The sequence below is a fragment of the Rhamphochromis sp. 'chilingali' genome (genome assembly GCF_963969265.1).
Source record: "Rhamphochromis sp. 'chilingali' genome assembly, chromosome: 2".
Taxonomy (NCBI): Eukaryota; Metazoa; Chordata; class Actinopteri; order Cichliformes; family Cichlidae; genus Rhamphochromis; species Rhamphochromis sp. 'chilingali'.
This window is the reverse complement of record NC_137930.1, coordinates 44,137,863-44,151,342: the sequence shown is the minus strand read 5'-3', so window position 1 is coordinate 44,151,342 and position 13,480 is coordinate 44,137,863. Positions and strand designations below refer to the sequence as shown.

Below are 13,480 nucleotides of genomic sequence, written 5' to 3'. Positions count from 1 at the left end.
AGTTACAATAACTCGTACTGCGTACTAGCTAGCATGACGGAGTTTATATACAGCTGGCTGGGTGCTATGATGTTACTGATAGTGAACTTTATTTTATTCATAAGGTTAGTCAGTAGAGTTGCCAACCGTCCCGTAAAAAGACTGAATCGTCCCGCATTCAGAGAAAATATTACGCGTTTCGTGTTGAGCTGAAAAGGAACACAGTTTGTCCCGTACTTCAGCTACAATGAAAAAGACACAAAGCTGGAGTTATTCTAACGTTACGCTGCACAGCTGCCTCTTCTTCTCTCATTCTCTCCCCTCTCTCTCCTGTTGCTACTTCAATCATGAAACTGATCAATGATCAGCTGATCAGCTTTTCTCTCTTGTTTATTAGCAAAGTTTTGCCAGGGGGCCAGGTAGGGCATTAACGGGGAAAGGGGGGCAAAAAGAAATACTTTTCTTTCTTATTCTCATTTAAAATGTCTGGCTGTTATTAAATAATTATCTGAAGCTTACAACCAAAGTTTTTATCTGATGTAAAATGTGTAGAAATCATACATACACCAACAAGACTGTACATCACTGTCACAACAGTGTTTGTTTTCATTTAAAGGCTTTATGGTTTTTCCTATAATACCCGGTGGGCCGATCTCAAGTCAAATTCCCGGGACAATTTTTTTAGTCCCAGTCCAGCCCTGGGCACGACACGCAGTGAATTAATCTGAGAAGGTGCATTAAAAAATAATTGGCCGCGCCAGCAGCGCACATCGCAAATTATTTCGCATAGACACATTAGTTATGCCTCTTCTTAATGACGGTATCTTAACTAACAACCCCAAGTACCAGATTCAACTTGTAATTGGCTAAAAATAACTTGGCCTACTGGTGAGAGGGACGTTGTTAGCTTTCCACTTTCCGACACTTCAAATGCTTCAGGAGCTTTCCGCTCAGCACAGCATCAGCACCACGGAAATACAGAGATACATCCGTAGACAGAATTCACAAGATGTTTTTGGGACTTTCAGGTGTATGGACCAATATTTTATTTTCTGATCAAACCAGAAATCTTTAATGAGCAGTTAGATTTGTCTCGCATTAACTGGCTGAGTTAATGCCAGTTAATGCCAGTTAATGCAACATCGACGGAAAAAGTGTGGACTTTATACCAGTTTTTGAATTGTGTTGATAGGCCACGTAAAACCAGAGTTATGATAAAAAGTATTGCAATGTTTGTTTTTTTCTGAATACTATTATTGTTTATATTTACTGCAGAAAGAAACGTTTAAAACGGCATTTTATAAGGAAACTGCTCGAAAGCACTCTCGGCCTGTGAGCAAAAACAAAACCAAAAAAAACCCCACCTTTTCCTATTGGTGGAAATATTTACCATGTCGACCAATCAAAAAGTGATATGGCAACATGGCATTTAGTTGTTTAGGAAGTTTTAGGAGTGTTTTGAGATGTGAGAGATTTGCGACGTTTAACGTGTTTGGAGTCTAAAGTTAGTGTGTTGTCTTGTGTACACTGAAAAAAAGGGATTGGCCAGCTCTTGGATTTACGCCTCATGCTTTAAAGTTAAGTTTAACTATATAGTGTAGAAACTACATGATATGCAAAGAGGCTAGATTAAATTGTTCATATCATGTTCAAGTGAAGTAAGTCAATAATATATCAATGTTAAATCCTGCGACACTGCACGGGTTTCAGACTCGCGCTCTTTGGATCGGGGTTTCAGGAAGGCATCCATCTCAGTCAAGTCAAGCAGCCACCTCTACTTTTTTTGGTATACTGAAAAAGTAAATTGGGTGGTTGTTACATTAAAAAAGTCTAACTTGTAATTTGAACACAATAATTTCATGTTTCTATGAACGTAATTAAGTCATGAAGGATCTGTACGAAATTCAACAACTTAATTTGTTCTTGTTGAGATGACATGATACAATCTAGTGAGAGTGGTTAGTTGCTGAACTCATGAAATTCACAAGATCGCACAAGATTTCAAACTGCAGGAAAATCACTGGAGTTATAAGAGGCAGACAACTACACACACACACACTACGTGCATGCTATTGCTTTTTGTTGTGGATTATAATAATAATGGATTGGATTTATATAGCGCTTTTCAAGGCACCCAAAGCACTTTACAATACCACTATTCATTCACTCTCACATTCACACACTGGTGGAGGCAGCTACGGTTGTAGCCACAGCTGCCCTGGGGCAGACTGACAGAAGCGAGGCTGCCATATCGCGCCATCGGCCCCTCTGGCCAACACCAGTAGGCGGTAGGGTAAAGTGTCTTGCCCAAGGACACAACGACCAGGACAGAGAGCCCGGGGATCGAACCGGCGACCTTCCGGTTGCAGATGCGATTCCCAACCCCCTGAGCCACGGTCGCCCTTAACCTGTCAAGGACAAAAACAAAAAAATTCTGCATCAAATACAGGAAATCATAGCTTTCCTGAATTTCCTACATTGTTGGCATGGTGGTTAGTGCTGTTGCTTCACAGTAAGAAGGTCCTGTGTTCAAATCCACATTCTGGCTAGTTTGCAGTGGTATCTCTCTGGGTATTCTGGTTTCCTCCCACAGTTAAAAGTCATGCAGTTAACTGGTGATTCTAAATGACCCGTGAATGTAAGTGTAAATGGTTGTTTGTTTCTATGTGATAGACTGGTGAGCTGTTCAGGGTGTACCCTGCCTCGTAACCTATCACTTCAGGGTTATTTCCCAGCCCCCCTGCAACCAGGATAAAGATAGGAGGATGGTAGTTGTTGTAGACCCATTCAATTTTTATGGTAACCAGGATCTAGACTTTGTTGAACATTATGTAAAATGAAGACAACATGTAGTATTTAAGTGACCAAGTAGTATTGGTGTAAAAGTTATTGAATAGTGTTGAAATAAAATGACAAAATTGTGAAGGATTAAAACATTCCAAGAGCTCAACTTACTCCATCTGAACATGTTTCAATTGCGTTTTATGAACACAAAATGTACAGGTTTACTGAATATGAAAAGGTTGTGCTGATTTAACTCAGTTGTTTAAGTTTCTGCCAAAGCAAACAATTTGTGTGCAGCCAATGTCCACTACTGAATCAGGTTAGGGCTGTTCAATTAATCGAATTTTAATCACGATTACGATCTGGGCTTTCAACGATCATTAAAAATGACTGAGCCGATTATTAGCCCCTCCCTCGTGCTTTACTCTCGCGCTGCTCCGTGTGGCAAATTGAGCGCACCTCTCTGCATTTCGAACACGCGTCACAACAAATTAAGAGGACCCGAGGGAAGCTCGGAAAGCTAAGCAGAAGTTGTTTGGAGAGGAGAGTGACTGCCGCTGGTTGAAAAGAGAGGTAAAAAAAAACTTCAGTGGTGTGGAAACATTATGGGTTCGCAGAGTCAGACATCAAGTAGACATAGTGTGTAAACTTTGCTACGGTGTCGTAGCTGCACCACAGAGCAACACTGCAAAGTTCACTAAACATAGATGTTTACATTTTTCATTTACTTCTTATATTGCAAACATTTGCACTGTTATCAGTATTTGCACACTATTTTATATTATTTTTTAAAGTCATTATTCAATACATTGTTATTGTTAACCCTTTAAAGCCGGTCAGAGCAGCACGCTCCGTTTTGCGTAACTATTTTTAAATCCCTGTAGAACCGGAACCGCGTAAGCTAGCGCAATAATTTTTTTTGCATATGAAACAACACGAACTATCGCATGTCCGCCATTTCCTGCCCGAAACCGGAAGTGACGTCATTTTCGTGGAAAATGTAGTTTTTTACTTGTACTCCTTAAAAGCCTATACTGGTGTTTTTATAAGTCATGTTTGACTCTATACTTTTCTGAATAGTTTCTGTGATGCTTAGAACTTGAATTGTGCTGCTTAAAATAGTTTATTTTGATGCACCTGTTGTTTTCTTTGCAAATTTGCATCATAGGATTGTTTTTTGTTTTTCCTGCAGTATATAAAAATTGGTGTATCTCCAAAATAAAACTATGAAGACACTCAAAATAAGTTTCCTGTTATTGTAAACTATTTTTTGCAACTTTTTTGTATTTAAAGTTTTGAGGGATAAACCTCTTAAATTTCTCCAAATAGAAATATATGTAAAAAAACCAAAAACGATTTTCAATTTTTTTTGTAGTTTATTGCACTTTTTTGCAATTAATGTAGTTACTATGGACTTAATGCATACATATTATTAAAATATGGGCTATAACAGCACGGGCAGCACGGTGGCACGGTGGTTAGCACTGTTGCCTCACAGCAAGAAGGTCCTGAGTTCAATTCCAACATCAGGCCGGGGTCTTTCTGTGTGGAGTTTGCATGTTCTCCCCGTGTTTGTGTGGGTTCTCTCCGGGTACTCCGGCTTCCTCCCACCGTCCAAAGACATGCAGCTTGTGGGGATAGGTTAATTGGATAATCCAAATTGCCACTAGGTGTGAATGTGCGAGTGAATGTGAGTGTGAATGGTTGTCTGTCCCTGTGTGTTAGCCCTGCGACAGACTGGCGACCTGTCCAGGGTGTACCCCGCCTTTCGCCCTATGACAGCTGGGATAGGCTCCAGCGCCCCCCGCAACCCTGAAAAGGATAAGCGGAAGTGAATGGATGGATGGATGGGCTATAACAGTTGTATAGCAACTTGAAATGCTCCCACAAATGGCACTACAGCATGTAAAAAAAAATAATATAAGCTCTGGCGGACTTGGTTCTATGGTAGGTCTTAAAGGGTTAAATAAATATCGTCAAATAATCGAGATCTCAATTTCAGTGAAAATAATCGTGATTATCATTTTTGCCATAATCGAGCAGCCCTAAATCAAGTAAATCCAACATGGCCTTTTTTTCAGTGTAGTTGGTGTGTAGTGTAGTCAATAGATTTGTTGTGTGTGTCAGAACAACGAGGCGACTGCTGGGTGTTACAGATGTTACAGGAGTGACACATCTCCTGTTGTTTATTTTAAAAAATGCATTGGCTGCATTTTTTAAAGATGATCTTAAGTACAAGTTTCCTACTCCCACCCATTGTCATAATTGTCTGTTTAGCCATTCATTTTCGTAGTCTGTGGCTTTCATATCTTTCATATTTGTATCATCTTGTTTTTTGTTGTTCTATACTTTCCTACACATTTTCCTAAATGTTTCTTGCTTTTACTTCCTGTTTGTTTACATCATAGGTCTTCGGGGAATTTTTGCTTATTCGTCATTAGTATTGATTAATTGTTACTAAATTTTTATTTACAGTGTAATGAATTAGGTTTACATTATCTTCATAGCTTTGTGGCTACAGTGCCTGCGGTAGCTGGTGCATTATCCTGCACATTGCAATGCTTTGCATTGTCAAGTCCAACTCAAGTCATCTTTATTTATATAGCACATTTAAAAGACATCAAGTGTCGGCCAAAGTGCTGAACAGAGGGATAATATAATAAGGAGAATTAAAATAGAATGAAAACATTAAAGAAAGATTGTAAGACATCCATATATGTTGTCATCCCAGAAGAAGCCGTTCTCATTGCAATTCTTAAATTCTTAATCAAAGCTTAGAACAACTTCGTAGTGATTAGTTGTCACACTCACATGTCTAAGAACAACTGGGTCCAAGCCATAACCAGATCTTTGTGTTGGTGTCAAGGATTCAGGACTTTAATTAGCCTTTGGCCATATGTATGTGTCTAGCTCTCAAAGCGTCAGTGAGTCGCTCGGACACTTGATTATTGAAGTGTTTTTTGATTGCTTTTGGCTACAGGATCATCACAGCTGAGAGAGGAGAAAAAACAAAATGACAAACCCCCCAAATCCAATGACCAGTCTCTGAATCACTGTCACCACCACTGACTGTAGGTTTGGTGCAACATTGCCATCTGCTGATAAGTAACTGGTATTAAAAAAAATATAGCTGGAGGAACATTTTGCAGCTAAGTAGCTTAATTGACAACGGGTCAATAAACACGTTTGGATATAAACAACAGTGTCTTAGAAAGACAGAAAAGTGCTTTTTCAGAAGTAAAATGGCCACAGATTCACCAATCTGGAAAAAAATGTGGAAGAATTTCAGGATAGGGCATTATGGTCGTGCTGTGGTTAGCACTGATGCCTCAAGGCAATAAGGTCCTCAGTTTGAATCTATTATCTGACCCAGATTATTACATTTGGGATGTATGCAGGATTCGACTATATGAACACTGACATGTGTGCACTTTGTATTCATATTATTAACATTCCTTGTGTACACGGTATTAAAGTTTTGAAGGACGTTGAAGTTTTTCAAAAACAACACAAAGCATCCAGGTGTTGTTACGCTGCTGGGACGACAGCTCTCAGAGTTAGACGAGGCTCTATAACTATTTTCTTCCTGTGATTAATGTTCCACATGTCGGCGTCACTGAAGTCGCACCGAACCCCGAGTTGTTACAGATGGTGACTTGCATGGCACCAGTGAGAGAGTGGGAGAATGTTTGTTGTTGCTCAGACTGAAAATAGTTACATCATCTGTTGTTTGTCTTTTGTCTTGCCAAATGTTTTTGTGAAACACTGAAGCCACAATACATTTACAACAAACTTCACAATTGACTTGGCATTTTTGTGCTGATGTCTTCATCTCTCTTGTAGGTTACTAGTTGAAAACATGTTTTGTTTGGTGTTTGTTTGTTTTTTTGTTTTTATAGCATTTCAATACTAAAAAGTTTTGTCTTTTCTGACTATTTTTTTTTGGGGGGGGTCCCATCAGCCTGGAGTCTTCCTGAGGATCTACAACCTGCGAGCAATTGCAGGATCCAGTACAGTGCCTGGTCTTACCAGAAGCCAATTACAGGTAGATCACCTGGCTTTTCATCTGCACGGAGGGACGTCATATGGCAGAGGGATCGGGATTCTTCCTGATAACAGCCCTGACGTGCAGGAGCTGAAGAGGTACGGTGAGAGATGAGAGAAAAATGTGGTTTGTTCCTCGGCTGCAGCAGAGGGGTGGAGCAGTGGGTTCAGGGTGTGGTGTCAGGTGATGACTGACTAAAACTGACCTCCATCATCTTATTGTGACTGTTTGGGTAGTTTGCCGGGACATGGCGTGAGAGCATTGTGGGGAGCGAAGCAGGAAGAGACAGCTTGCAAGCTGTATGAACTGAAATTGTAAAGCTTTTGTAAACAAACATTTACGTGCATTACAAGTCTGTGTGAGTGGGGTCCTTTTGTCACAGCAGCACTGGACAATATGAAGAAAAATGCATTTATCAGTAACACACAACTGTGCTCCCACACTGTTTTACTAGTAACTATACCAGTTGAGTAAGTAAGATCTACTTTAGACACTTTTTTTGAGAAAAAGTGTCTTGAAAAAAACGTTTTAGGGAAGCCTACTCCATGGTGTACACAGCTGTCCATAACGGAGTATTATCGCCACCAAGACTTGATCTTGGTTAAGAATCAACCCTGTATTATGGATGCTCTTGTTTTTGTCTGTAAACTATAATTTTATTGTAGTATTTGATTCATGTTCCTGGTTTTATTTGCTAAGTGTGTAGTATTTTTTTGTCATCTTTGTTTTTGATTGCATCACTAAATACATTTCTTTTCTTTTTATTTCTGTCTATAGAGTTATTGAAGCTTTCCAAGAAAATGATGAAGAAGCACTCTCTGAACTCAATGACTCAGAACTCTTGGAGGTCTGGAAAACTCCACCAGAGTCTCTTGGTACGAATGAGCTCTAGATGTCGCACTTCCGTACTAACTATGGTCACTGCTGCTCCTACTGATTAAACTTAAATAGATTTCAAACAAGTCTGATTTTACAGGACACTTATATAATCGCTCATGCAGTAATATTATGTGTATAACATTCCAAAAACTGTAAATTCCAAATCCACAATTTCGTTTATACCTTTGTTAAAAAAGATGGAAGATATCATAGTTTTGTTTTTATTGTGATTGCGAAAAACAAATATGCTGTATTTGAACTTCATGTTTTACCTTAACAGACTTCGAAACATTACAGGAAAATAGGAATAATAATTGAATTCATGACATAGTAACAGTGGTATAGTTTTTTTTTATAAAGTACAGTTAGTTTAGTTTTAAAACCCAAATTAATTTACTTTTGTCCTTTGAAAGCTTCTGTTTGTGTAATGCTTGTATAGTGTTTACCTTTTATCTGTACTGAACAGCTAAAGAAATTTATAACTAAAACTGTAGTGTTGAATTTACTTCTATGTAGTTCTTCAGATATTGCTTTACAAACTGTTGTACAGTACCAAGGAGATGTTTAATTCAGGATAGCGAGCTTGCTGTTGTGTGCTAAATTTAAGCCTGTCCAACTTAATGCTTATTTATTTGCCTTCTTGTGTTTCGTTCCGTCTTTGATGCTTCGATTTGTTCTGTGTTGTAGATGGTGAAACACTGGATTGCAGTACAGGTATGAAATTCGGCACTGCATTGGTAATTGCTAATTGGTTTGATTTGGAAGTGCAGGTAATGTATTATAATGAATATAAAGCAGTAAATTAGGACCAATCCTGTCTAAATAAAAACGACTTTTTTTAAAGTAAATCCTTAATTTATTTTAAAAATGACATCTGTGTATAATTTCTAATATGGTTTTATATTTATTTACCATTTTAATAATTGTTATCCATTCTATTTACTATTTACTACCAAGTGTTTAATGATGAACATTTTTCCTCTGTGGGTTGGTGTTTGTGTTCAGAGAGAAGCTGTGGCCATGACATGCAGAAGGTGACACTATCTGAAGTTAAGCGGAGTGGCCTGGGTCGAGTTCACCATGTCAGGGCCCAGCTGAAGGCCTATGAACCCCACAGACTGCATGAGGCGCTCAAGCTTTACTGCAGCAAGTGTAAATCAATGTAGGCACATACGCTGTGTTGTTGCTTCATGTGGTAATGTGTAGATTTTAGTGCTGTCAGTGTTAATCTCATTAAAATGACATTAATGCCATAACTGCAAATCTCCGTTAACGAGTTACCGCAGATCGCCCCGCTGGATGGCGCTAACGCATTAATGAGCTAACCGCGCTAACGCTTTGACGCCGTCCAGCCCCACGCAAGGGCGATCCGCGGTAACTCGTTATCAGAGATTTTCCGCGTTAATGCAGTTATGGCGTTCATTCATCATTTTAACAAGATTATCGCTGACAGCACTAGTAGATTTTGATTTGATCTCAGATGGTGTTGATATATAAGTTTAAAATGATGATGATCTCAGGCAGGATGTCCCAGATGATGAGCTGTTGGAAAGTATCTTCTCTGAGGCATCAAAGGACTGTGGACCCTGCAGTCCCCCACCATGGGTGCTCTCTGGACAGGTCAGCCTCCCAAGACACGCCCCAGGTCCCTCAAACCGAGCTCTAACTGTTTACCTGCTCACTCAGCTTATGTTTGAGGACAAAACCAAGGATGTCATCTTGCTCATGGGTAACAATCCGCAATTATTAGAAAGCATAAAAGCTAAAAACATATCAAAAGAAATATCAAGACTGGTCTAGGAATCCTTCCATCATCAAATCCACAAAAACTCCGATATCTTGGTATCTTACAGGTTCAACACTGGAGGAAATGTGCCAGCTCATGGCCAGCTACCAGAACATCATCCCCGTAAGGGCATCAGGAGGTCACCTGTCTCTGTTCGACCTATCTGCACCTTTTCTGTTCAGAGGCAGGAAAAGATATTACGGGTCAGAGATAAATCTCACACACTGATAGAGCGCTGGTAGAGCTAAGCAGGAGCTTGATCAGTCATAACGATTCCATCAATATTGACAGCCACTGATTATTATTTATACTTTAAATGTTTTTCAAATTTATATATTAAATGGTTATACGCACATGCAATTTAAAGATTGTAACGAAGACAAATAACAAATAAATAAAACACACCCTTTATAATGACTCAAATACAAGCGAGCGTAGTCATTTTAAAGAGTGTGTTTGAATTTTCTTGACCCCGCCCACTTAAATAATGGATATTGAGAAGCTGTCACAGGCTGTTATTTTCTGTCATTTTTATCTCTTTATTTTTATATAATTAAATATTTTAAGAGAATTCTTAGGAGTAACTCATTCATAACAAAAATACAGAACAGATGATGCTTTTATTAATCCATTATGTCACCACAAGATGAATTTCCACAGTGAGACAGTATGTTTGGTTTTGTGTGTCTGCTGTTGTTGCCTTGTCATTTTTCTTATTCATAAGTTACTGTCCTTAAACAGATTGGCAGTTCAGAAGCTTTTATATAAAAATGTTTTTTGACCTTCAAATTCTGATTCAAACAGTCGTGTTAGTTCTTGAACATGTCGTCATTGTAGTGTGTGTGTGTGTGTGTGTGTGTGTGTGTGTGTGTGTGTGTGTGTGTGTGTGTGTGTGTGTGTGTTCCAGCTGTAAGCGGTGTTCCAAGGCTGCAGTGAGGGAGCAGAGTTGGGAAGGAGTTGAGATGATAGATGAGAAAATTATCGCTGAAGGTGAGACAGAGATTTGTTTGAATCATCAGACTGTTGGAGTAAATACTGGTGGTGGAGAAGAGCTGAAAGCAATTAAAACAAACAGATAACACAAAATTGTCAATGCTTCATGTTCGTAGGGACCTGTGGGTTTGGTTTTTGTGGGAAGAGCTTTATTTTAAAACGTGAGATGAAAGCGGGCTTTGTAGTAAAAATGAATATGAAAAGTAATCATTTTTTCTCCCGACTATCTTGTGTTTTTTTTACAACTTTTTCATAACTGAAGCCAAAATCATATTTCAACTTCCAAGTTCCAAGCAGCGCAACAAAGAACGAAGTGAATAATGTGGAGACATTAATGTGACTATTGTGGCAAAACAAACTCGTCGATTGTCAAATGTCAGCTAAGACTTCTCAGGCTGCACTTTTTCCTCTGTGGACATTGGCACATTTGAGTATCTTTGTGTTTAGAGTGTTGGTTAGACAAAACAAGACATTTAAAAATGGCATCTTTGGGAAATTTCTTATGCATTTTTTGGTCTCAATAATAATTTTTTTAAAATTGACATTAGGGTGCAGCCCTGTTTTTTAGGATATCATAACTTTAATTAGGTGTTGACCTTGAATGCATCAAGAACAGATTCAAAAGTTATTATATTAGAAACCGCACTATTCCTGTGTTTGTGTCTTTTTCTCACTTAAGTTTCCTCACTGAGTTGTAGAAATTCCTGGTTGATCTCTATCCAGGTCAATTTGAACTTCTGAAATAAATCAGGCGATGTTTCTGCTTATTTGGCCTGCAGCTCTCGGCATTCAGCCGCTGCAGTTCATCCTGCTAATGAAACTGGAGCTGCAGGATGCCACCGACACGCTGGATGTCTTCCTGTGGAGACATGCTGTGAGTTTCACATTCCTGTTGTTTGGTGTCAGATGGGATTAGACAAAGGGAGAACATCTGGATTTATTATATATTTCACTGTTGTCTTGTAAAATTTTGCGCTGATTGAGTTTTTTGCCCTAAAGAAGTCAGGTCCAAAATTCATATATTTTGGTGTTTTGGATGTCAACAAATCAAATTCTGAATTTTTAAAAGCTCTTGTCTAACCAAGAATGTGGGTAAAGTAGAAACATTAATTTGCTTCTTACAGCAAGATATAAATAAGAGGATAACTGAAAGTAACTTTTGTTTATAATGTCTGTGAGCTTTGTAGATGTAAATGCTAGTTGTGAGTTTTACTCTCTTTTTTCACCAGGAATCATTCTTTGGTGTGTCTGCAGAGGATGCTTCAGCCAATCAGGAATATCAGAACAGCATCTGCCAAATCATGGACTCTCTCTGTCCACCAGGTGGCAATGTGGGTATGTCTGTCAAACCCATACACAGTACATAAAAAATTGACATAGCTTCTTGGTCAGAAAAGTTGAGGATGTGTGCCTTAAACCTGCATGTTTTTTTTTAAAAAGGCCAATAGGTCCCAGCTCCTCTGGTCATATTAAAAAAAAGGTCTGGCTGTATAGAAATCTCCAGTGCCTCTCAGCTACCTGGATCTCTGACGTCAGAAAAAAAAGCTTCTGTGTTTTTCATTGCAGTTGCTTCTTTCATGCTTTTTGGAAGTCCAGTTTGAAAACAGAAAGATGGAAATTGGAAAACACTCATAAAAATGTGACATGACTCATGTCCATCTTTCATACAGTGTGCATGGTCAAATCATTAGAATAATTCTTCAGTTTTAGTTACGGAAACATAATAACTTTAGATCTAAATTGTGTAATGAACTGGACCAAAACATAGAATCAGACATGACATACTGAAAGCTTCAAAGGCATTAATTTGGCTTTTTAATATGTCTAACTTTACAGCTCTGTGGTAGAGATTTGGGGAAACAAAACATTGCACAAAACAGTATGTGAACAATATATATATCTATATATAACAATATACAAAAAAAACTTCCTGCAGCTTTGCAAAACCAGAAGCAGCAGCAGGCTTAATGTCAGCCGCAGGTTTGTGTTGCTGGATGCTTTGTCATGTCTGCCTGTTCGTCCTCAGGTCAGCACCCATGGCTTGATTTATGTTTGATGGCATATCAAGCAGAGGACGACGATGGACAGACTAAGACCTGCTATCAGGTCTGTCACACGACTGTTGTGAAACCCTCATCTGAATGATCTGACACCATCTGCACCACCTGTGGGAAAGATTCAGATAAAATTCTGATCAGAGGATTCTGATTCTGTCTGTTGTTGCTTTATTTCTTTACATTTCTATTTATTGTGTAAATAAAGTTAAAAACTGAATAAAATACCAACTGCATTTTCTTGCCATTTCCTGTGCTGCCTGGGTAAACTTTTGATGACTTTTCAAAATAAAAGGTGATTTTTTTTTTTATTACAGTGTATCCAGTAAGTATTCACAGCATTTCACTTGTTCCACATTTTGTGACTTTTACACCCTTATTTCAAAAATGGAGTAAATTCATTTTTCAGTTCAACATTTTATACACAATGATGACAGCATGAAAAAGGTTTGCTTGTAATTCTTGCACATTTATTACGTGAGTATTCACAGCCTTTGCTCAATAGTTTAAGTACTTTTGGCAGCAATTACAAGGTTCAAGTCTTTTTGACTATGGCCAGTTTCTCCCATAAGGTTGGATAGATTTTCAGATCTCTCCAGAGATTTTAAATCGGGTTCTGAGTCTGTCCAAATCTGTGCCATCCTGAAGCTATTCCTTTGTTATCTTGGGTATGTGCTTAGAGTTGCCCGATTTGAATATGAACCTTTGCCCCACACTGAGGTCCAGAGTACTCTTACACATTTTAACTGAATGAAGGGGCTTAGATTTTTCATGCAGGGCTAAAGACTGTTCAAATTTGGCCTCAGTCTTTCCTGAAGATTCTTATCCTGAATTCCATGACACCACTCCATGACCTGAACTCAGTGTGTTTCCCACTTTTACCAAATGCTTGAAGCTAGGATGTCTAATGTTATGAGATCATGGTTACCACATTAATATTTCTCCCTGCATACTTATTAT

At 38.6% G+C, this 13,480-nt stretch overlaps 1 protein-coding gene across 5 annotated transcripts in view; it reads left to right on the top strand.

The window, feature by feature from the left end:
* Nucleotides 1-12,756, top strand: part of pot1 (protection of telomeres 1 homolog) — a gene marked incomplete at its 5' end in the record, with an annotated part of 56,325 nt that extends 43,569 nt beyond the window's left edge. For 2 of the 5 annotated variants that reach the window (XM_080875798.1, XM_080875799.1), the window contains 10 exons: nt 6,725-6,906; nt 7,586-7,683; nt 8,375-8,401; nt 8,693-8,849; nt 9,208-9,416; nt 9,541-9,676; nt 10,381-10,463; nt 11,246-11,340; nt 11,696-11,801; nt 12,493-12,756. In XM_080875798.1, the coding sequence (XP_080731924.1) occupies nt 6,725-6,906; nt 7,586-7,683; nt 8,375-8,401; nt 8,693-8,849; nt 9,208-9,416; nt 9,541-9,676; nt 10,381-10,463; nt 11,246-11,340; nt 11,696-11,801; nt 12,493-12,611 (1,212 nt within the window). In that variant the 3' untranslated portion in view covers nt 12,612-12,756. The remainder of the gene's footprint in view (nt 1-6,724; nt 6,907-7,585; nt 7,684-8,374; nt 8,402-8,692; nt 8,850-9,207; nt 9,417-9,540; nt 9,677-10,380; nt 10,464-11,245; nt 11,341-11,695; nt 11,802-12,492) is intronic. The other 3 variants (XM_080875801.1, XM_080875800.1, XM_080875802.1) reach the window with 3 other exon arrangements.
* Between the last annotated feature and the right edge of the window lie 724 nt (nt 12,757-13,480).